Source organism: Brachycentrus maculatus, unplaced genomic scaffold (assembly GCF_059751285.1).
Source record: "Brachycentrus maculatus isolate JH-2025_06_01 unplaced genomic scaffold, ASM5975128v1 h1tg000010l, whole genome shotgun sequence".
NCBI classification, from domain to species: domain Eukaryota; kingdom Metazoa; phylum Arthropoda; class Insecta; order Trichoptera; family Brachycentridae; genus Brachycentrus; species Brachycentrus maculatus.
Genome location: NW_028280764.1, coordinates 231,455 through 256,414, shown reverse-complemented (window position 1 = coordinate 256,414; position 24,960 = coordinate 231,455). Strand labels below are relative to the sequence as shown.

Here is a 24,960-nt window from a genome sequence, read left to right as displayed (position 1 = left end):
ATACATTTGTAGTCTGCGTATGATCAACACCAATTATATACACACTGGTCTGGTACAATTAGTACAGTAGTCTGTGGTCTGCGTACAAATTACTTAGTCTTTGGTCTGCGTCTATACTCGTCTATACTTTGGTCTCTGTTGAAAATTGAAATTAATCTTTCCTTTTCTCGACTGCGCCCGTGGGGCTGAGAGGCTCTTGTCAAAGTTGTCGTCGATTGACATTTGATTCGAAATAAAATAAAGTGTTTGGATTAAAAATGCGGATTTGGACATCAGAACACACCTTCGAGTATGTGCAGTGTGTCTTGGGAAATTTTATGTAATATCCCCGTACGTTTCGTAATTATTCATACAAAATTTATTTTTCTAGCCATCCGTGGGAGACGGTTGCTCAGGCAGCCTGGAGGAAGTATCCTAATCCCATGAACCCTGCGGTTATAGGGACAGATGTTGTGGAACGAGATGTAGTGGATGGCGTCTTACGAACTCATCGACTTGTATTATCTAAGTGGTATTTTCCAAAATGGGCACAAGCTGTAAGTATTTATTAATTTTTATATTATGTTATATTGGTAATATCAACGTTAGCAACGGCGATTTCTTACAATATACAGGTAGCTCGAATGCAAACAGTGATTTTATCATTGATATAATCTTACATTTCTCATAATAAATATAATTATATAAATATAGGTGTTTGAACTATTTTGTTGTTTATTTTATTAAATATATCCAGGCATATTGATACTGGTTTCATGATTATATTTTAATTTTGTTTAAACATATACTCAAATGTTTAACTAATTAGTATACCTTAATATGCATCTGGATGATTTCTAAAATATTCTAGAATAAATATAATAAAATAAACTCAAGTTCTTTTATATAAAATAATTCTTGGATGCCTGAGGGATGCATCAGTAGTTTTTAGTTAGTTTGCATCATTTTATAAAAAAAATTCAGTGCGTTCAATGATGCTATAATACTTTTAATATATTTTCTTGTTTTAACATTGCATACATCAGTACAACAATAATAATATTTTGATTTGAGGTATTATACGTAGCCAGCCATTCATTGTTGATAACTACACTTGTATGAATTTGTAATAAATTTGTATTGCTTGCACTGATTTTCAAAACTACAGACAAAGTTGGTGAAAAATTCCTTCAAAAGACTGAGAAATAGAATCCTAGGCTAATCGAGCCTTTCTTTTTCTAAAAATTGTTTTTGTAAATACAATTTATTTGTGTCAATCCCTTTATATAGATTCCTCCTATGTATACTATCATAAGCTGTAAAATGCATTTTTACAGGAGAAGCTCTAAATTATATTTTATCTGGTTCATTTATGTTCAAAATGTATACCTCAATTTTATGCCCAAGAAAAATAAGCATTATAAAAGATATAATGAAATACAGTTATTTGTGACTTACATAGCACATGTAGGAGCAGTCTTTATGTATTGTACTTTAAATCTAATATTTCTCTGATTATACCCTGTAATGATTCAAATTATGTTTAAATTCAACAAAAATATGTCATTAAAACATTGTTTTTAATGTAATATGCGTTAAAGCTCTGATACTGCACTTTATTTTCTCTATCTCTTCAGTTTCCTTAACTGAAAATCTAGTATGTCTCTTGCAATTACAAAATCTCCATATATAAACCGGAAAATATGTTTCGTTGGAGTAAAGCAAAAATATGGGAATGTGGATAGTGTGGTCATCGGTGTGTTGGTCTAAAAAGATTATGACATGCAACGACAATAAAAAACTTTGTCATCTTGATTTTTGCATTGTGAATGCCCAACGTTTAAAAGGTTATTATACATTTTATTTTCACAGAAACGTATTTGAATATTTTAGAAATCATCCAGATGCATATTAAGGCATACTAATTAGTCAAATATTTAAGTATGTGTTTAAGCAAAATTAAAATGTAATCATGAAACCAGTATCAAAATGCCTGGAAGGTTTGTGCAGGTTTCTAAAATATGCCAACGCTAATGAGCCTTGGTAAGTAAGTAAGAATGCACACTAAGTCCGATACATATAATAATAAAGTACATATTTTATAAATAATTTAATTTATATATACATACATATTACATCCTTCAGTATATTTATGTTTACTTATTTATAAATCTGTATTTTTCTTTCTTTATATGCTGTAACTCCTCTTTAAAGAAATGGATTTTTCATTTTCGATTTGTACATTAATTTTCCTGAGATTAAATTAAAATTGATTGTGTGTGGAAATGATAGACACTGGTAGTAGTACAAGTCTCATATACAGGGTGGCGCAAAACGAATCACCCTATCGGAAAATAATAAAATTTTTGCCAATGGCGTCGTACGTCAATCATACTTGACACTTGTAAACTAGACAGCTGCAGTATACAAACGGATTTAGGGTGGCGCAAAATTCATCATACAGTTTTTTTTTAAATAACTTTTTTACTAAATAAAAAAAAAGATTTTGAGTGATGAAAATCTTTATTTGGACCTTTACAATTTTTTCTGTTAAGTAGAAAAGATGATATCCGCCAAGTGGCTGCTGCCAGTGTTGATACACATTTGTGCCTGTTTTATCAATTTGTTTGTATACTGAAGCTGTTTAGTTCACAAATGTCAAATATGATTGACGGACGATGCCATTTGCGAAAATTATTACATCTTTCGATGGGGTGATTAATTTTGCGCCACCCTGTAGTATCTAAATAAGAGAAGCTGAACTCTACTGTAGTTGTCCTCTCACTGGCTCAAAATGATTATTATTGCAAAACAATAAGTATTATTAAGTACTATTTCCTTTTGGGTAAGTAGTATTTTTTCCTATGTATTTTGCAGATTTAGTCAATGTAATCAACATTAAGTGGCATAACGACTTAGTATTTTCATGCATATTTCTACTTCTGTTCACCAAAAATCTCGTTATTTTCAAATTATATATTTATAAAATCATAATTCCAAAATATTTTTTTTTTATTTTTTGATTTTTTTATTGTCTTTATTTAGGTATTTGAAATAATATCTACCCACTTTATTTCTATATTTATTTGAGAACTTTGGACATTCCACTCTTAAATTATAAATAACTACATTTTGCCATTCTTGTGATAAGCCAACTAATGTTGGACATCCGCCATGAATCACAAGGGAAGTCTTCCTTAGGTTCTGGTAAAATTTGGCAACAGCTCAATGCTTTTATCTAACTTCTAAACGTATTTTAGTGCCCGTGAAAAATTAACCTTCATTTCTTGTTATCTCATACATACTTCATAATACAAGTTCATCAAACTTCGGGTTTACCAAGCCCTAGGCAGTTTAATTATATTTAGGACCTCACATACAAATGAAATAGTTTCTGCTTAATAAAAAGCTTCTCTTGTCTCGTCATAGATGTCTCCAATGAAATTCTAGTTAATTCAAACAGTTTGTCTCGAATTTAATCAATATAATTAGAAGTTCTAAAAATTTGAGTAGGTAGTCAATCATGGATAGAATTTGTGAATATTATACGTATGTAAAGTGATCACTTAAACCAGCCTATGACAGTCATAAGCCCCGTAAATGCCCATAATTCCATATTCTTTTTCATCTATGTTGAGATGTCAAATTTTAAAGTTTTGATGTCAAAATTTAATTAGAATTTACATAGGTACTGAGAAGTACAAACTGCTTCAGGTAAAGTGATTTATCTTGCTTACAAACTGCACACAAAATTTGCGGTTGCGGGACGGATGGCATGGAATGCTCTTCTACAGTAGTTAGAAACAGTGAGAGTGAGATGATCTTTAGGAAAAAACTAAAAACTCATTTGTTTGCTTAATCATTTCCACTTATACTTCCACTTTCCCCTAATTATCCAATGTTTTAGAATTAATTATAAGTAGTCATACTGAATTCATAGTTAGTTGAAAAAACCAAATTTCATGTTTTCTTGATATTTTTTTAAAGCAAAAATATATTAACCTACCTCCGTCGTCCATACTTATTGAAGCTCAATATTGTTCAGATGGTAAAATATGTATTCAATTGAGAACAGTATGATTATGTTATATGCTTGCCACAAAATGCGGTTTTATGTTACAAAAGCATTTGATTGTATTTTTTAAAAAAAAGTAAATATGTTATGAAAAATATATGTAAAACATTAAAAAAACTCCAATTTGCTATTTTGTGGTCCACAATATTTGAAGTATACATCAGAAGAGTTGATATAGTGTTTTTGGAACATCTGGCATATTTTTTGTTTAACCAGCCTACCCGACTGCAACAAGTCATATCTCGTCCGTTCAGGTACAACAAAAGTGTACTTGCAACCACAGAAACGTTAGTTATACGTCAAATTGTTCCTATTCGCCCTATGCTTACAAATACGTCATACGGCACGTTTAGTATTTCGAGGTCAATATCACTAGCTACCTCATTTGCAGAATAGGTCTAGATTATGTTGATTGATATTATTACTTTTAGTACAAAACACATTTGTAAAAATATTCCATTATTATAAAAAATATATCTGGCAACATCTTATATTGAGAACCTCTGACTTGCAAAGGATGTAAAAAGGGTCATAAATGGGTATATTGTTTAAAAACATTGTAAATAAGTATTGTTATTGAGAAATATGAAAAAAGGAATGGAGGATTTTTATAAAACTACTTTTTGAATAATAACCCAAAGGTAAGGCAGTTAATATGAATTGTCTGTATTGAAATCTTTTAAGTTTATAAAATATGTAAAAGTGTCTTTGTTTTTAATATAAGTAAAATAATATTTTTATATTTGATAAAAATGACAAAAATAAGAAAAATATTTTTAATTTTTTTTTTTTAATTTTTAGATTTCTTTTCTATGATTATACACAAACTGTAGAAAGGGTCTAATAAAAAATGTGTGTCCTTGAAATCTGGTGCTATGTAATGTCTATGTCACCAAAGATATTTGATTTTTTACTTCCTTTCAAGCTGTAGTTAGAAGGCTTGGTTGGTTACCAGTTTGAAAACATCAAAATTATGAAATGATATTTACAAATGTTGTTTTTTGTTTTCAGATTATTGGAACTGCCAAGGTATGTTATGCCAGCGAACGTTCCATAGTGAATCCATCGATAAGGGAAATGACTCTTAAGACTATTAATCTGACGTTTTGCCGGTATATTGCTGTTGATGAAACTCTCCGTTATATTCAACATCCTACGGATGCATCCAAAACTCTTTTGAGACAGGAGGCTGTTGTAACAGTTCAAGTGAGTTACCTTCTTGTTTTACTGAAATATCTGTGCACTCAAAGGTTTACTGTACAGTATGGATAGGGACAACAAATATTTGGTTATACATATATTTGGATGATTGGTTTAAATACCATGAATAAATAACTGTTTTTAGCTTTAACCACTTTATTTCCACATTATTTGACAAGCAACCAGGTTTTGTCATTACCAACATCAGTAGATAAGTCAAATATCTAAAAATAATAATAATAAGTCAAATTCCGGTTGATGAGGTATTACTGTGCTTGAAATTTGTGCAAACTTACCCATTTTCAGAAATACTATTTATAAAAAAAGTTTTTGCCGATCCTCACCCCTATATCCTACCCTTATCCAGTGAAAAGTATTATTTATCTAGTAAATTATTGTCACTCTGTATGACATGTGCTTAAAATCAATGCAAAAGCAGCCCAGTATCATTAAACATAACAAAATTTCAACCAATTGTTATAAATTTGCATATTTTTTACACTTTCCCTATTTTTATATTTAGTTAGTTTCTTGTTTATTTTCTGACTGAATGTTAAATGAAAAACATATAATTTTACTCGCTGAAAATCCTAAACTCACAAAATACCCAAAATAAACTGGTAAAATTTTAAATAATTATAGACAGGTAATGTAACAGTGTGGTGTAGTTTTCTGTTATTTGTAATTTTTTAAAATCATCCGTAACAATTTATATTGAATAGACCCAAGAGTGTAATAATAAAAAAGACCGTTTTTAAGAAATTATTAATGTACAAATGGGATGTTGATTTAATGATAATTATTTACTTAAACAGACAATATTTGGTCTAGCTGTTTGCTGGCCTATTGTTGGCATTAGTTATCAATGTATCAAAGTGCTTTCTGTAATCAAAGTATATTTTATCAGTGTTGCATTGTCAATTATAGTGATTAAGTATGTAAGTAATCGTAATATAATGACATTCCAAATTTAAGTAAATTGTTGAATCTTTGTTGATATTTTATTATATATTGCTGTAAATTTTTTGTGTTTTTGTATTCCATACATTTTGTATTAATATTGTATATGATACTTTTCAGGGCGTCCCACTCACCAACTACATGGAGGATGTGCTGACAAGCAGAATATCACTGAACGCAGGCAAAGGGAGACAGGCCATCGAGTGGGTTATTGGTAAAATTGACACAGAAGTAAAGGAAATTGCATCATCTGCCATGAAGAGTACGGATGAAATTCTGAGTCACACCAAAAAATCAATTGATGATATAACTACAACTGCCCGAAAGTCAATGGACGATATTTCTATGAAAACAAAAAAATCCCTCGATGATATCCAAAACCTAGCAACACCTAATAACATTCAAGGCAATTTGCCGGAATTTTAGCCAGATTTCTGCGATTAGTACAATTTTTTCAATATGTATTTTTTAAATAATTAAATGGGAGTTTGTTTATTGGAGTGTTTGAGATTTGTAAATATTGTGATACCCTATTTATCACCTCAGGGAACAACTGCTAAGCTATTATTTAAGGGATAAATTATTGATTTTGACGAAAGATTGAGAGTTGCACATAGAATGTAAGGTTGAAGGATGATGCTCGTAAGAATTTCCAAATCTCTCAAATACGAACATTCCTCTTTTCGATTTGAATGATTAAGATTTCTTCGGTGTAAACTGTTCTGTGAAAATGTGACTTTGGTATTAATTTGTTAATTTAAAGAATTATCTGTTCATTATACTAGTTAAAATTTGATTTTTTTTTACGTATTGTACATATTCATATTATTAAGTTACATTATTTAAATCATTCAAATTTTACATTATTTGTCTCTCTCATAACATATTATAAAATCATAACTTTATTCAACTACCTTTAACTTTCCTTTATTGAACAGTATTGTAACCATCAAGTAATATTTATTGTAGAAGTCTTTATTTTTTCTTACAAAATATCCTTATACAAAATATACTTGATTTCATACCCCTTTTCCAAAAGGTTTTCCAAAACATAATCAATACATTGATTCACCAGAATTGTAGTTTTTAAAATGTAATTTTAATTTGAATTATCAATTCAAAAATCACATTGTGGTAGAGTACACAATTTCTATTTAGTTTTCTAATTTTTTCTGACATTCTGTATTATTTTATAATTACCTACTGCATAAATAAATCCAAACCATCCAAACATCTCACTCTTTTTTTTCCCTTCTATAATATTATTGTTCTTTAACCTTTCCCTTCCCGTGCTAAAATAAAATGCACGTCCCGATGTTGGGTAGTCACTACACAATAAAAAATTAGCAATTTTAAATCGGAAAAATACGCACAATCATGGCTAATCCCCTTAATTATAAACGAAGTCAAAAATTATAATAATTTAGATTTATTAGCTGAAAACATTAAAAAACTATCTGACAACGCTAAGAGAACAAGCATAGGTCCACTCTTGTCGGGAACCCAAAAGTAAGTGCCGCCTGCCGCTAGTCCGCCAGAGAACATTGAGCTTTGAGCTCCTCACGCTTGCACAGTCCAAGTATGCAAGAGTGAGATGCGTACATAGTGTCGTGGTTCCCGTACACTCTTCACGCGCTGTTTATACGCTAATTTGTTTCCCATATTCACAAAATACCTCCAATGTACCCGATAAATTCTGATTATTATTAATATTATTTTTTAAATCAATGCGTAAATATGTTGTGGAGGAATACCTAAAATCTTAGCCTTGTATTTATTATATTTATAGAGATATTATGGTTATAAGAAGCGAAGTGTACTAGGTACACAATGCTTTTTAAAGATGGGTGAGTATCCATTACATAAGAAAACGTATAGCATATAGGTTCCTAGCCTTATTTGGTTTAGTGCACCCCCCTGCCAAAAATTCTCATCAATAGGGAGAAGAAATTGTCATGGAGACCTCTCCAGCGCTCACGGGGGGCGGTACCACACCTGCTGGAATCCTATGATAAACCACTTTGTGCTGGAAACATTGCGCTTGCGACGCCTGCGTAATGCAAACTAGTAAATGCTTCACTCCGGATTTTTGGATCTAGGAGTGGAATACATTTAACTTCTGGAATACACTAGGATACAGATGACCTAAATGAAGGAGTTGAAGGTGAAGGAAATTACTGCTACATGGAAAAGGAAACGGTGGAGGAATGGTAGATATTACATATCAGGAAATGGAGAATAATGGCAAATGCAAGGGTACTTGTGGTTGCATATCCATACAAAGGTGTATGAGTTGCTTACTTATTAATAATTATTGCAAGGAAAACTTGCTAACTTCTAAGGGGAGACAGTGACTACCCTCACCAACACAAGCTGGCTGCTCCGCTCTAGCTTCGGCCCCACTTTGACACAGCTTGATTCGTATTTTCAAGCACAAGCTGCCTACGCTTACCTGAAAATTGCGTTGACTAGAATACAAATATTTGTTTTATGTATTTAAAAAAAAACACTAGCAGTATTCGATGTTATTCGCTGTAATTTTTCACACAACTTAGATTTTTAATTCCAACTGGAAAGTATTGTGGATTCGGATTTTTCGTATTGGGTTTCACGCGTTCCGGATTCCCAAAAAGAAAAACGCCCGTGTGCCTGCAGCCTTAGGTATATGATAATATGTTGTAAATATATGATATACTTTATAATATGTGATTTGTGCCGTTTTCAAAATTTATTTGTAGAGTGAAGGCATAAATAAATCTGTGCTTTGGAAAAAGTCTGCTATATAGGCATGTGGGTACTTAGTTAAGGGCAGATTCGGACAAATTACGGTGACAGGACATCAATCAGCTGTGCTTTATATTACCGTTTTCTATTACACATGTGCAGCTGATAAGCTGATAATGTAATTTTGTTAAATTATAATATTAACTTATCTTTGACTATGACTTAAGTAGACTTTAGATAGGTACAATTAGTTCGTCTGTGGATAGGTATATAGTATGATATTTGTAATTTGTGATAAATAAGTAATAAATTTAACTCAAAGTTTGAACTGGCGCCTTGCGCTGCCGCACGTCGTGTACATGCCGATTTATTTTTAGTTTTTATTGCATTTGATCATTTGCTGTCACTGTGTCATTTTTGAAGAAGCCGTACGAGCGTGGGCGTTTATTTACATTTATGTTCCACTTTGGTTTCGCTCGTTCACTTTTCACACGTGATCGTCGGCAATCAGTAGTAATATCATAAATAATTATGTTGAAGGAATTGAGTTAAAAGTTTTGAAATTCAAACAGTTGTGTGAATAATATTGGAAGATGTCAGAGGCAGATGATAAATCTTTGCGGTATCGGAGAGCTCAAAGCGTTACCAGGGCGGAAGAGATAACAGAAAAAGAGAAAAAGGCGAGAAGAAGTCAAAATGATAAACCGTAAGTGTATTTTATTTTTGAGTTTTTGTATATAAAAGAAGAATTATCCATGTGCTGTTTTCTTATCAAGTTCCTTATCATGAAAAATTATAAAATTTGGATAACGGTTAAATGTGTATAATATTAGTTTCTTTTAAGTTTCTTATATGATTATGCAGTATTCTAGTTTGTTATTTAATTTTGCTTCTTTATGTTTTCAACATCAAACCAGTTTTACAACGCATTCCATATTTACTTTCATAATTGCACGGATTTACAAGGTTGCAAATAATTCCGACTCAATATCTACTTATATAATTCTTCTTATGTATAATGAGTTCATACATACACGCATTTATAAGATTAGTAGATATTAATTAATCAATGATATATATATCTATATATATATATATATATATATATATATATATATATATATATATATATATATATATATATATATATATATATATACAGTGGGTGGCCAAATTATTAGGGACACTTGTCCTTTTTTGTAATTTTCAAGTTCAAATGAATTTTATGATCAAATAAATTTGTTCTAATTAAAAAATATTATTTATTTTGGTTGCTTGTATCATAATTATTGTTTTTGAGACGTGGCAATACTGCAAAATATCAAAGAAGTAAGTTTTTTTCTCATTTTAGTGTTAATTAGTGAAAAAGGGTGTTTGTGTGAGCTCAGTTAATATTTTTTTAAACCATTTTTCTGTATGTTTTTTGAGTCCAAGACTATAAAAAATTAAGTATTGTTTAATAATTTATTAGTTTTGCTGATTTAATAAGTAAATTTCAATTAATTTCTAATTAAAATTCAATTTAGTTTGAATTGAACCTTAATATTCTAAATTTAAGTATGGGCAAGTCTTTAGACATATCTCCAAGAAAATGTAGGGAAGTACCAACCTAACTACTTCATTCCACATATTCCTAAAGAGAGATAGCAGCACTCACAGGTATTTCGAAGTCTGGAGTCAACCGGATAAAAAGAAAAATTCATAAAAACCCACCTCTAGAAGCAGCCCGCGTCTGAAAAAGTGGCAGAAAAACGATCACCACTCCGCGTGGTCACCGTAAAATCAGGGACATCTATTTCCAAAATCGTAAAACGTGTGTTGATTGTCCACTACGTTGATAAACGATGTAGGAATCAACGCCTCCAAAATGACAGTTTGGAGACGGTTAGTTGAAGTAAATCTAATTGGTCGACGTCAAACCAAAAAATTACGCCTGACTGAGGCCATGAAGAAATAACGACTCTTATGGGCCAGAACACTCCGGAATATGACTGTTTCGGACTGGAATCGAGTATTTATGACTTATATTTGTATAATAAAATAAGAAGATAATAAAAAATACACATTTTTGCAATCATGGTAATACTTTATAGGTCTGCTTCTAAGACGAGTCAACATTTTAAATTTTGCTGGGAAAAACTTAATTCGTCCGACGGGGCCCAGGAAAAAATTCCACCCGGACTGCCTGGTGAAGAGGGCTAAAAACACCCTGTTAGCATAATGTTGTGGTCCATGATCTCATTTAAGGGTATGGGACGCCTCCATATCATGGAAGGGACCATGAGGCAAGACCAGTACCAGCGAGTACTGAAAAGTCGGTTCCAGCCGAAGCTAAGGAATGGTTCCCTGGTGATGAAGAGTATGTGTTTATGCATGAATAAGTACCGTGTCATAAAGCCAGGAGTGTTACCGTATTCCTGGCTAAAAAAAAGTCTGTTGAGTATGTGTTTTGCCTTGCCCGGGCAATTTGCTGGATATGAACCCCATTGAAAACATTTGGGGGCTAACGAAACGGGAAATTGCTAAAAAAAGTCATCACCACCAAGCGGTTACTGAAAGAAACTCTTATCAGAGTATGGCATGGTAACCCTAATCTTCGGCACAATACAAAAATCTGCATAGAAAGCATGCCCCGACGTTTGGAAGTTGTAATCGCAGCATAGGGTGTTATTACTAAATATTAAGGTTTTTTTCTGAAATTTTTGAAAAATCGCTTTTTATGATAAAAATAAATTACTTTTATTAAATGTTTGATTACATTGTTTCTAAATTCTAAATAAAGCACCCCAATCAATAAAAAAAATAATTAAAAAACCTAATTATTTGCTAATTAAATTCAATTGATCATGAAAATTACAGGAAATTCGAAGTGTCCCTAATAATTTGGCCACCCACTGTGTATATATATATATATATATATATATATATATATATATATATATATATATATATATATATATATATATATATATATATATATATATATATATATATATATATATATATATATATATATATATATATATATATATATATATATATATATATACATATATATATAACGTGGTAATATTTTTCTTTATAAATTGGGTGTAAATAATATGTAAAGTGGGTGTATAATAATAAAAAAAACAATGTGTTGCTTTGTAATTAAAGAAACGACAATAAAAGTTTATTCTTAATTAATCTTTACTATAATTTTTATATCTATCTGATTCTGACAGTTAATAATATTATCGGAAGTCTTTTGTTTTATTCTGAGCGACGCATGCGACATCTGGTGGTAGAACTGTTTTATGTAGGTACTATTTTGTAAGTACTTAATAAAATGTATAGGTAAGTACCTAGTTATTTTATTACATATATATATATATATATATATACATATATATATATATATATATATATATATATATATATATATATATATATTTATATATATATATATATATATATATATATATATATATATATATATATATATATATATATATATATATATATATATATATATATATATATATGTATATATATATATATATATATATATATATATATATATATATATATATATATATATATATATATATATAATATATATATATATATATATATATATATATATATATATATATATATATATATATATATATATATATATATATATAATATAAAATATGATCAAAACCAGTCGTTCCAGGCTATCCTCATTGCCACACGCAAAGTGTCCAAAGAACTGAGGAATCCGTCGTTTACAGATATTATTGGCCAAAGTCAAGCCATCCAAGTGTAGTTCCTGGATTCCATCGATGTTCCATGACGAATCCAATTCCAAATTTAAATTCTGTTTTTAAACTATGGAGAGCGTTTATTAAATATGACATTTTAAACTCCCACATGCTTATATATGGTTAAAATACTTTTCACGTATTGTCATGTGATTGTTTTGATACAGTGACCTACGCGAGGATGTAATGAAGATATTTTGAAAGTTTCAAACATTTCCTATGCTTAATATAGCAATGCATTATGTACAAAAAGACAAACAAACAAACAGACGGGACATTTTATATATAAAGATTGCTTTTTTATTTAGCAGGCCACATACCATGTTGGTGTGAGAAGCATGGCTTTTTCAAATTTAATCCACACACTTGTAGCGATTGTCCCTGTGCTTTGTTGTCAATGCGAATGCAAATCTAATATTTTAACGTTTGGGCGGCATTTTACGATTTGATAATGACTTTGCGATAACGTATTTGCCAAAACTGAAATTAGTCGCGATGCCATAGAATCGGAGCGGTTGTTTACTTTAAAAATTGCGTAACCTACTTAATACTGAATTCTTAGTTCATTCATAGAATTCTTAGTAGGTTCTAAGGATTTTCGACTCTTAGCACTGGAAAGCCGATTATTAGACCCTGACCCAGCTGCTTTCAAGTATTTGACATAACCGATGGTGTCAAGTTTTCCTCGGTCTTCCTCTGCTTCTTTTTCCAACTAAATTTGCCTCAAAAATTTGTTTAACCGTTCTTTCTCACTCATACGTTCCACATGTTCAAAACATCGCAACACACCTTTCTTAATTTTATCAATACTGCTTATCTATATGATTTTATTGGATATGATTTTTTGAAAGTGATTTCATTGTAGATGTCACAAACCTCAAGATTCCTTGTTTTCATGGAGTTCAGGCTTCAGCAACTTCACAGGACTTGTTAACTGGGGATTCTTACTCCTCGGAATGGGTGGAATTCGCTTATTTCTCGAAAATTTGATCAAGTAAGTACTCAGATTTATTTATTTATGCCATGGTAGTATGAACTATCAAGTCAAGAGACTTGAAGTCTCGTGGCTCGATCCCCACTAATATTACTTAGTGTGTCTTTTAAAACAAAAGGATGGTTCGGTAATCAGATAATTTGTAGAAATTGTTTGAGAAAAGAAACATTGCTTACTGGAAAACCTGGTAAAGCATAGTCACTATTTAGCTTGTGTGATGGTGTGGTGTGATAGTAAGTTATATGTTGGAATATAAAAAAGTGAAATCTAGGTAGAAAGAAGGTAAAGGAGATTTTCTTAAAAACTTGTACTAGGTTGTAAGATTGAACAACTGAATTTTTTCTGATGCAGGTATCTAAGTGATTATTGTTTTCAGGTATGGCATTATGGTAGATCCCGTTCAGTGGTTTAATGTATTAACAGGAAAAAATACTGGCAGTTCAGAACATCCTTCAGTCATTCTTCTTATATGTGAGTAAAGAAATGCATAAATGGATTACTTAAACAAGAAATTCATCAAGTTCTGACAAATTATAAAGTTTTGAAAAACGCAGATGACTTGTCATTAGGTATACTTCTTTACAACATTTTGAGTGTGTCCAAATACTTGTTCACAAAATCTGGATTATCTCCAATTACAGGAGCTATTTTCATATTATTTTTTGACATCTCATCAAAGATGAAGAAGAATATGGAAGTCTGGGCATTTACGGGGCTGACGACCGTCATCGGCTGGTTTAAGTGATCACTTTACACACGTGTAACATTCACCAATTCTACCCATTATTAACAACCACACTACTCAAATTCTCGGAAGTTCTATATATATGAACCAATTTAGAAACCTTGTTCTTGAATCACTAGAACTTCACTAGAGACATCTAAAATAGACATAGAAAATTATAAGCTTAAATAATAAAAATGAAAATGGTATTTTCTGGCGTTTCTCATGTGTGTGATTATAATCCAGGATTCGGACCTCACATACTAATATAAGAGTTTCTGCTTAATAAAAAGCTTCTTTACATCTTACCAATAGATGCCTCTAGTGAAGTTCTAGTGATTCAAGAACAAGGTTTCTAAATTGGTTCATATATATAGAACTTCCGAGAATTTGAGTAGTGTGGTTGTTAATAATGGGTAGAATTAGTGAATGTTACATGTGTGTAAAGTGATCACTTAAACCAGCCGATGACGGTCGTCAGCCCCGTAAATGCCCAGACTTCCATATTCTTCTTCATCTTTGATGAGATGTCAAAAAAAAAATGGTATACTTCTTATTGTATATGTATACTTCTTATTCCAAGATATAAAATACTCTTATAGTGTGGGGATCATGGGCCAATTTGAATGAAAGCTTCACCCATAGTTTTCTTGTATGCAGTGATGTTGGCTAGTGTAGTATAACTACCCTCTAGCATAGCAGTCGAGGAACCGGGGTAAATAACCCCAAGTGGAGTAAAAATGAATTTTCTTGGGGTAATAAGGATTTTTTTTAACAAAGCAAATCTGTCGTCTTTTTGGTTGTCAAAATCTGTGAAGGCTTTCAAAATTGCACACGAGGATGCGGTAAAAAAGTTGCTTCTATTTGCAACAACCTATCTTTGTGAACAAGTGTTTTCCACTCTAATGAACAAAAAAACGAAGAACAGAAATCGATTAAACACCGAAGAATGTATTCAAATTGCTCTTACATCAAAAAGTCCCAATTTTGAAGTAATTGTATCAAACATGAAGCAAAAACTGAAAAGTAAACCTGAAAACCTGAATTTTTGTTTGATCCAATTTGAGATTTTTTTTGTTTTGAATATTGAAAGCATTAACTTTGTGGATCATATTGATATATAATATTATTTTAAGAAATAATATATGAGATTGTCTACTACATGCTTACTATTTTCATGTAACTTTTACGTTTATTTTCCGCGTAAATCAATTTAATAAATAAGGTTTATTTAAAATATGCATTAATTGTCTTCTTTTTAAAGTGGGGGGGAGGTAATATCGACTTACGCAAAAATATTTTGGAGTAATGGTACAAAAAGTTCCCCGACCGCTGCTCTAGCAATATCTATCTGATATAGTATCTGAGGGGAGGGGACTGATTTTGGCTATACAACTTTATTTTGTTGTTTTTAAATTATTATTTAGGAGTAATTATATGCATGTTAGGTTTTGAGTCCCATGAGGCTAAACTATATGATTTTTTAAATTAAACACACCATGATGTTTTTCCATTGAGTTGCTATTACTTATTGTTACTTCAAATTCCTGATCAATTAGTAGGTAGACTCTATATATACCCAATAGGGTATATGTATATACTGTATCAAATTGATGCCATGTTAACCTGATCATTAACTTTATGAAGATCAGTAATGATCATGGTGATCATTTCTCCGCTCCAGATTCTTAGATATAGGAGTGAAATATATTTGATAGGATACGGATGACGTAAGTTAAGTAGCTCATAGTGGAGAACATCCCTACTATGTGGGAAAGGAAATCCAGGATTAACTCTAGGTAGAAAATAAATATAAGAAGCAATTGTTAGGGCACTCGAGTTTGCATTCCCATACTCGTGCTAGTTTGTAGTAATTTGAATACTGTTTATATGTATAAGTCCATTGAGAAAAATGACGTGCATAGTTTTCATCAATCTTTTTATATTTTTGTTGTTTGAAAATTATTATCACTATGCCCTCCGCATGTCTAATCGTGATCCTCTGTTTGGCACCGGTAGGACTGGTTTAGATCATTTCGCTTGATGGTGGCGGTTTTTCCAGGTTTTTGACAGATCAGTTCTCATGTGTTACAATCCTGTCCCTTTATTTTCATAAAATTTTGAGTATGTTGTCACCGGTATCTCAATAGTTTTGCACATGACACCAACATGGTATCAACGGAATTTACCCGATAGTTTTCACGGGACACCCACATGGTGTCACCGGATGGCATATTGTTGATATTTAGTCAGTTACTTTAAGTTTTTTTTCACTTTTTCGCCTTGTATGATTTATTCCTAATTTTTTTCATCTTGAAAGTTAATTAAGGTTCATATTATGCACAGTAAGTATTCACTGTTACTGTGTTATGATTGAATAATGTGTATTTTTTTTTCAGTTTCTACAATTCCAATTTTACAATGTCTGATTATCGAGAAAGGCCTTGCTGCGGTAAGTGAAATTTCTTTTAATAATTGTTATTATGAATATAATAATTTTGTATGCGTCATGTTTAAATACTCGTGGAAAGAAAAGCAGAGATACTATAAATATATATTCAATTGAATTTAAAAATAAACTATATGTAAAGAGAAAAACAATTGAGTATTAACATATTAAATATGAAAATTATATAGTAAATATGTAATTGTCCGGAGCCTTATATGGCACTAATTCAACTAGATTAAGAAGGATAATAATTTATTTGAATGAATAATTTACTTTAGAAGCCGTCATGCACCCAGGTTTGGGTATAGGCCTCCCTTAAAATCCCGGGTGGTCATCAGTCCGGCACATCTGTAGACATCCTCTGCTCTGTTGTGATCTTGTAGTGATTGCCCTTTGTAGGACTCTCAATGGAAAACGTTATAATCGTTGAATCCTCTCATATACAGCCTTCAATTGAATGTTTATTAATAAAATAAAATAGGTTTTTTCCAATACACTGTTTTTAACTTTGTATTTTATTGTACTTATCAGTTAGCCTTTGCATTTAAGTGTCTAATAATTAGTTATTGCCTTACAGATATGAAATATTTTGCGTATATATTTTTAATATGGATATATTTTTGCTTGAAATATTTTTTTCCTTTTCATTAGTTGCAATTTTTTAATATGCTTTTCGTGTTTTGTTTCAGGGTATCCTATCATACAAAATAGGAGCTTGGGGACATATACTAAACATCATCACAGTTGTTGTTCTTCCTGTGGTAACTTTACATTACAAAGAAAAGGATTTCAGTTTTGGTAAATAGTTTTATATCAATAAAACAACAAAACTGTTTTATTTAACAAGTGACCCGGTTTCATTGTTACGACATCATCAAACTGACTGACATTACCGACACCATCATTTCTCCCTTTAACTTTTAATATGTACAAATCGCTCACTCCTTGAAATTGTCAATTTCAAGTTGTGCATGTTTTCGGAATGCCCAGAAAATGTTCTTTATCCCAGCAAAAGAGGCATATTTTTAATTTAATACTTACCCGCTACAGGGCAGAAATTGTTGTTTATGCATTTTGTAGAAAAGGTATTGTTTAATTATTTTTTGAAATATACTAAATATTTTTCAAATAGAGAAAAAACCTTCAGATTTTACCTAAAAAGATCTGTTGCACAGTAAAAAGTTCAATAAGTGGCTTGATACTTATTTTTAATACAATGTATTATATTTTTAAACTTTAAAAACAATCTCCTGAAAAATCAAGTTTTTTGATTTATGACGTTCCTGAAAGGAGTGAGCGATATGTATTAATATGTACAAATGTAGTTAATTTAATATTTTATGGCATCCTGAACTCAAGTTTATCAATTATACTTATCAGATACAGTTTTAATTATAAAAAAAACTCTAGTAGACCAGTCAAAATGTAATAAATCTGAATCTAAATGTATCATTATTATTTTTTAGTTGGAGCCATGACTGTATGTATGCTGTATCTTGTGATTTTTCTTAAACTCTGGAGTTACGCTCAAGTCAATTATTGGTGTCGAAAATCCCAAAAGAAGATCACTCCAAAAAGTAGTTTGCGCCGACAAAGTTTATCTGCACCAAATTGGAGTAAGTATCCAGTTTTCTTGACCTGACAACTCTTTTTATTCTATTTCATAGGCTATCAAATGTAGGTACATTGTTTTGCAAGCATCTATAATCTTGGACTTTCAATGAGCCTAGTATTCATGCAAAAAATAATGGATTCTTAATACTAAAGATCTGAAAATGATATATTATGATTATTTTTCTTTTTTGTATGAGTAAACAGGTATGTAGAACCTTTAAAAATATATAGTAATGCTTTATATTAGCATCAAATAAATATTGAATTCAGTTCTATTTATTGATCGCTCATACTTTATTTTGCGCAAAATAAAGATTGATTTTTTTAATTGAGATCAACCACTTTTTTACGGTAGAATGTTATTAAACAATATTTTTATTGAAATTTCAGTTATTTCAGACAGTGTTGACCCGGAATTTATCGATGATCGTAAGTTTTGCATTGTGCCTTGTGTCTGATTCAATAACTGCACTTTTTTCTAATACATACCTTGACACCTATTCAATTTTCTTTTTCTAACACTTTTCTGCACCAAATGGTGCATAGGGCACTGCATCGTATTGACGCAGTGTTATCTTGATTGTTACTTACAAGAAAGCAAGGTGATAACTCTTGCGCTTCAGGGACCAGTCCAGGGTAATATTAAATAAATATTAGAGTGTAAATTCACTAATATTTCTTTTTACCCACCCTGGGAATTGAACCCAGGACCACCTGCACGGTAGCTAAACGGGCTAACCATTACACTACGGAGGCGGACTATTCAATTGTACCACTTTAAAAATATCTCACTACTTATTCTTTCCAATCTGCTGGTAGAAAGGTGATGGTAGGGACACTTTATGGCTATAAATTTAATCTTATGTTGTTATTAATTACTATTGGGAATAAATATGTGTACAAAATTTTAATAACACTAATTAATTATTGGGAATGAAATATGCACTACTTTTTTATGCAAAATTCACGTCTTTTTCAGGTTTTACTCTGGTTGTTGATGCATTCAAATCAAAGTGGCCTGAAGTAGACTTTGAAAATTGATTTCTTTGACCCAAGAGTGGTAGTTAATAATAATAAATAAATAAATTTGGATAATTTATATAGGGCCATTTTTGCAAAATCCTACCTCAAGTTAGCCCTTATCATGTGACTAGCTTATAAATATATCAAATACAAGTCACAGTTGACAGTTGTTTATACAAAACAAAAAAAAAACTTAGTTGTGTAATTTTTTGTGTACAGAAACTGAAAAATCTTTTTATTGTAATTATGTAATATTATTAATTTGTGCATTTTGACCTTGAGAAGATTTTTTAAATAATTTCCCAACATTCTGGTTAAAACAATCCAGGTAATCTGAGAGTCTACTGTATACTATTTACCAAATATGTTTATCAGTTTTATGGCTTGTTTATTATATAACTATAAAAATAAAGCATATTTTTTATTAATACTATTTTTGCTTTGAAACAAGTGAATGCTGTTTCATATAAGTGTTTGCATATTTTACTTAAATAATTTCTTAAAAATCACAATGTAGCTATTTTCTATTTTTTGTTGTGATTTTAACCCTCTAATTATGAGCCTGATGTAAATGTTTATTCTTATAAGTATTACAATTTTGCAGAAGTATACGAAGATGCCCGGAATGGTTTTCACGATGAAATGGATGATTCAATAGTAAGGTATCCTGATAATCTAAATGTTAAGGATATATTTTATTTTATTTGTGCTCCGACGCTTTGCTACGAACTTAATTTCCCAAGAACCACGAGGTAAATATAACACATTCTTACAATTATGCATTATAATATGTGGACTTTTGTACCGATATAATAATTCGTTACTTTTAGAATCCGAAAGAGATTTCTCATCAAAAGGATTTTAGAGGTTGTGATCGGTGTTCACTTGGCAATGTCCCTTTTTCAACAATGGATGGTACCGTCTGTGCAAAACTCGCTTGTGCCATTCTCAAAAATGGATTATATGCGCCTGACAGAGAGGCTATTAAAGTTGGCGGTAATTTCAAATATTTAAATTGACATATTACAGTTGTTCCTAAGAGTTCTCGTAGTTACATTGGTTTTGTTTCAGATTCCGAATCACTTCATATGGCTTTGTTTCTTCTATATTAATTTTCACTCATTCCTTAACTTGATGGGTGAGCTGATGCATTTTGCGGACCGTAATTTCTACAATGATTGGTGGAATGCAAACAATATAGATATATTTTGGCGCACTTGGAATATGCCAGTACATCGGTGGGCAGTTCGACATGTTTACATTCCTGTTGTGGAACACGGCTACAGCAAGAGTGTGGCTAGTATTATCGTATTCCTCATATCTGCATTGTTCCATGAATACCTGGTACGCACAAACCTCTTTATTTATTGTTTTATATATAGGTACGTTAGTATCAGCACATTAGTAGAAGTACTTGATAAAGAGTATCAGTATTATTGGATATGACCATATATATATATACACTAAATCCTCACTTTGCATCGTAGATACGTTCCAAAAGATTCCCCGAAATTTAAACGAAATATAAATTTACATAACGGGAAATTACCTTTTAGAAAATTTAAAAATGATTCTCTGAATAATAATTTAAAAAACAACAACGACGCACAGCAAAATGAGTCTTAATTCAGTAACGACGCAAAGCAAGGTCTGAGTGTATTGAATTATTATATTTGATATTCTTACTGTGAGCCATGAATGAAGATTGATTGTGTTGGACATAACTTGTCGATTAGGAGTGAAGCATTGATGTAATGCATTTTATTTTTAGGTAAGCGTGCCTCTGCAGACGTATAGGATTTGGGCATTCATGGGAATGATGGCACAGATCCCTCTTTCCTTTCTGTCTCGATATGCAGAAGTTCACTATGGCCCCCGATTTGGTAACTTGATAGTATGGAGCTCCATCATATTGGGTCAACCTTTAGCCATTATGATGTACTATCACGATTATGTTATTTCACACTACGTCTAGTCAATAGAATTACAATCATTTAAATCAAATTTACACAAAAATACATCAATGTTACTAATCTACCCACCACGATGTATCCTGTGATTTAAAAATATAAAAAGGACCTAATTATAATTTTTTTACTGCCTTTCAACATTTCACATACATATGTATATTTATATAATTAGATTTTTTGGTTCATACTATAACGACCGTATTTAAAAAAAATTATGTAATGTAACATATTTCTACTTGACACCTATGCCTTAGTATTGCATATCAATAAAAATTATGTACCTTACAAACTTAATATAAATGACAGTTGAAAATCTTATGCTTGTATGTAGAAAGTTCATAAAGTAACAAAATGTATCAGGCACGGAAGAGGCATCTTTTAATACCGATATTGAAATATACTGTTTGTTCTCTAACATACTTTTTTTAAATTATTTCCAGTGAATGTTCAGTTTTCTTTTAATTTTTCCATTATAAAATATTATATATTTTTTTAATATCACACCAGTTTGTCCTTTTTTAAAAATATGTATGTCATTATTTGCTTTTTTGCATAGTTTATTTATCTGTTATTGGTTTAGACATTTGGAAAGATTTAGCTTTATGTATTTACTATTATAAATAAACCAAATTATTTATTTTTATATAGATTACAATTTTTCTAGAAAAAAAGGATTTATAAAAAATATATATCAGCATTCTACTTAATAAATATCATATTAGAATATGAGAAAATTAATTCTGCAAATGCATATTCATGAATTTATAACTTAAGACTGTCAAAAATACTTTTGTACCTTGAAGTGTGCCATTTCATATAACAAATATTTTTATATCAGTCATGGATGTCTACTTATTTGTTTTTTAAGTTTTTTGTTTGTTTTAAAATAATACTAACATACTTGTATTTGAAATAAATTGAAATTGTGGTTTTCAGATATAAATAACTATATATATTTTTGTCCGTGATTTAGTTAACATGATATAACATATATATATATATATATATATATATATATATATATATATATATATATATATATATATATATATATATATATATATATATATATATATATATATATATATATATATATATATATATATATATATATATATATATATATATATATATATATATATATATATATATATATATATATATATATATATATATATATATATATATATATATATATATATATATATATATATATATATATATATATATATATATATATATATATATATATATATATATATATATATATATATATATATATATATATATATATATATATATATATATATATATATATATATATATATATATATATATATATATATATATATATATATATATATATATATATATATATATATATATATATATATATATATATATATATATATATATATATATATATATATATATATATATATATATATATATATATATATATATATATATATATATATATATATATATATATATATATATATATATATATATATATATATATATATATATATATATATATATATATATATATATATATATATATATATATATATATATATATATATATATATATATATATATATATATATATATATATACACTTTATTTACTTTTATTTGTATACATATATTTAAGAATAAGGTTTCTTTTTTATAATAAGTAATATGTTAAAAAAATATATATTTACAAATATAACTTCACCCATTCCATACTCTATATAATTTGTCTGATATATAAATAATATTTAATGTGCAAAATAGGTATTAATACATTGACTGCCTATAGGATTTTTGTAAAATGTTTTATGTGTTTTATGGTTTATTTCATAAAATATGTAGACATAAATACAATAGTTGTATTGTTCTGTATACATTTATGGCAAATTATTAAGTTTTTTCGCGTGTCGGACACCGAGATGGCGCATTTGGAAGAATTTAAAAGATGGCGCTGTGTCAACCACCTTGTCGGTGCCAGAGTGGGGTCACGTCCACTCTGAATACATAGCATTTTAAAAAAAAATTAATACAGCGCGCGTGTCTGTCAGCTCAAAAAATGTTATTTAGTGTCAGCCACCTGTGGCCGACAAGGCGGAATTGGTATCTCTTGTGTCGGCCACCGGTGGCTGATGTGGCAGTCAACGTGTTAAATATTTTTTTAAAACACAATGTTTGTATTAAAAACCAAGAGTGCCTTTTATTATTTTATTGATTGTAAATATGCCTGTACTATTTTTTATATGAAATGATAGGGTGATTTATGTAAATAAGGTTTTTTATATTTGATTTTTTTCCCTATGTTCACGTTTTTTCATAGTATACAATTTTCATATGAATTATGATATATGAATGTTTAAAAAAATTGCAATTTTTATATTTATATTTTTGTATATTAAAAAAGGATGAACATAATCAACACGCTAGTTATAAAGTATACAATAATATTCATAATAATTGTGAATGTATCGCTACAATATTTGTGCTTATAATTTAATACACAATTTTAAAAACGTATGCATTTTTGAAACCCTGCACATTTTAAACATGACATGGATTATTATTAAGAATTAAAAGTGAATAAAATTAAAAGCGCATGTACGCTATCATGCAATGCCTAAAGGGCAGTAAACGTGCATAATAGGTATTCAGTAGGACGGCAAAGGGCTCAAATTTTATGGTTTTCTGTAAAAGCCCTAAAATGTTAATGTCATCGCTATATACATACTTCTTTATAGACTCCTTTGTGTTCTTTTCCCAAATATCTAGTTTATGCTCTCTCACCTTTTTTGTATGGCAGCATATGTATAATGTTTTACTTCACTGTGTTTAATGTTCTCTCTTCCAAAAACTTCTTATTCAATTATGGGTTTTAAATTATGAAAAAAAAAATATTATAGGTTTTATGAACCTAATATTGTAAAATTATGACTACTCTCCTATTTTTTGGATTCATTATAAGTTATATTTTTAAATCGGTGCCAAAAATTACTTGAAAGTCAAAAATGTGCCACAAATTGGTAAATCTATGTGATATAATAAAATATATTTAATATATATTCAGGTTGCAATAGTCAAGTTTAAAACAAATACATAATTATTATTATTATTTGAAACCTGTATGTATTTATCTCATTTGATAACTCGTAATATTTAAAAGATGAAACTTAAATATTACTGACATAGAATTTTTACATTTATTTTTTCGTACCTTACCAGTGTATTTTTTGTGGATGTATTCTTTTAAAATTTTTAAAAATTCTTATTTTCTTATGCATTTTACATATACTGATTTTTACACTTAAATACTGTTACCATTATTTAATGTTTTTTGCTCAATATTAAAAAAAATTACAAATACGTTTTTGTTTATTTATTAACATGAATTAATTGATGTGGGGAGACGTATGCCGCAGGGCCTTTCCATTCCGAGCCGCTGACTTTCA

At 29.7% G+C, this 24,960-nt stretch overlaps 2 protein-coding genes across 3 annotated transcripts; both read left to right on the top strand.

The window, feature by feature from the left end:
* The first annotated feature begins 160 nt into the window (after positions 1–160).
* slmo (PRELI domain containing slowmo) lies at positions 161–7,447 on the top strand. The gene is made up of 4 exons (XM_088261074.1): positions 161–289; positions 371–536; positions 5,066–5,260; positions 6,335–7,447. The coding sequence occupies exons 1-4, from the start codon at positions 258–260 to the stop codon at positions 6,638–6,640; spliced, it is 699 nt and encodes a 232-aa protein (XP_088117200.1). The 5' UTR covers positions 161–257; the 3' UTR covers positions 6,641–7,447.
* A 1,485-nt stretch (positions 7,448–8,932) lies between these two features.
* On the top strand, positions 8,933–22,171 carry mdy (diacylglycerol O-acyltransferase). 2 transcript variants are annotated; one of them, XM_088261050.1, is made up of 11 exons: positions 8,933–9,644; positions 13,592–13,720; positions 14,097–14,191; positions 16,844–16,896; positions 17,583–17,691; positions 18,360–18,509; positions 18,898–18,936; positions 20,135–20,282; positions 20,361–20,526; positions 20,602–20,874; positions 21,302–21,648. In XM_088261050.1, exons 1-11 carry the CDS (start codon positions 9,532–9,534, stop codon positions 21,503–21,505), a joined length of 1,479 nt encoding a protein of 492 aa, XP_088117176.1. In that variant the 5' UTR covers positions 8,933–9,531; the 3' UTR covers positions 21,506–21,648. The 2 variants fall into 2 exon arrangements, with proteins under 2 accessions (XP_088117176.1, XP_088117184.1); XM_088261058.1 differs by lacking the exon at positions 18,898–18,936 and having other exon boundaries at positions 21,302–22,171.
* Positions 22,172–24,960: the final 2,789 nt, after the last annotated feature.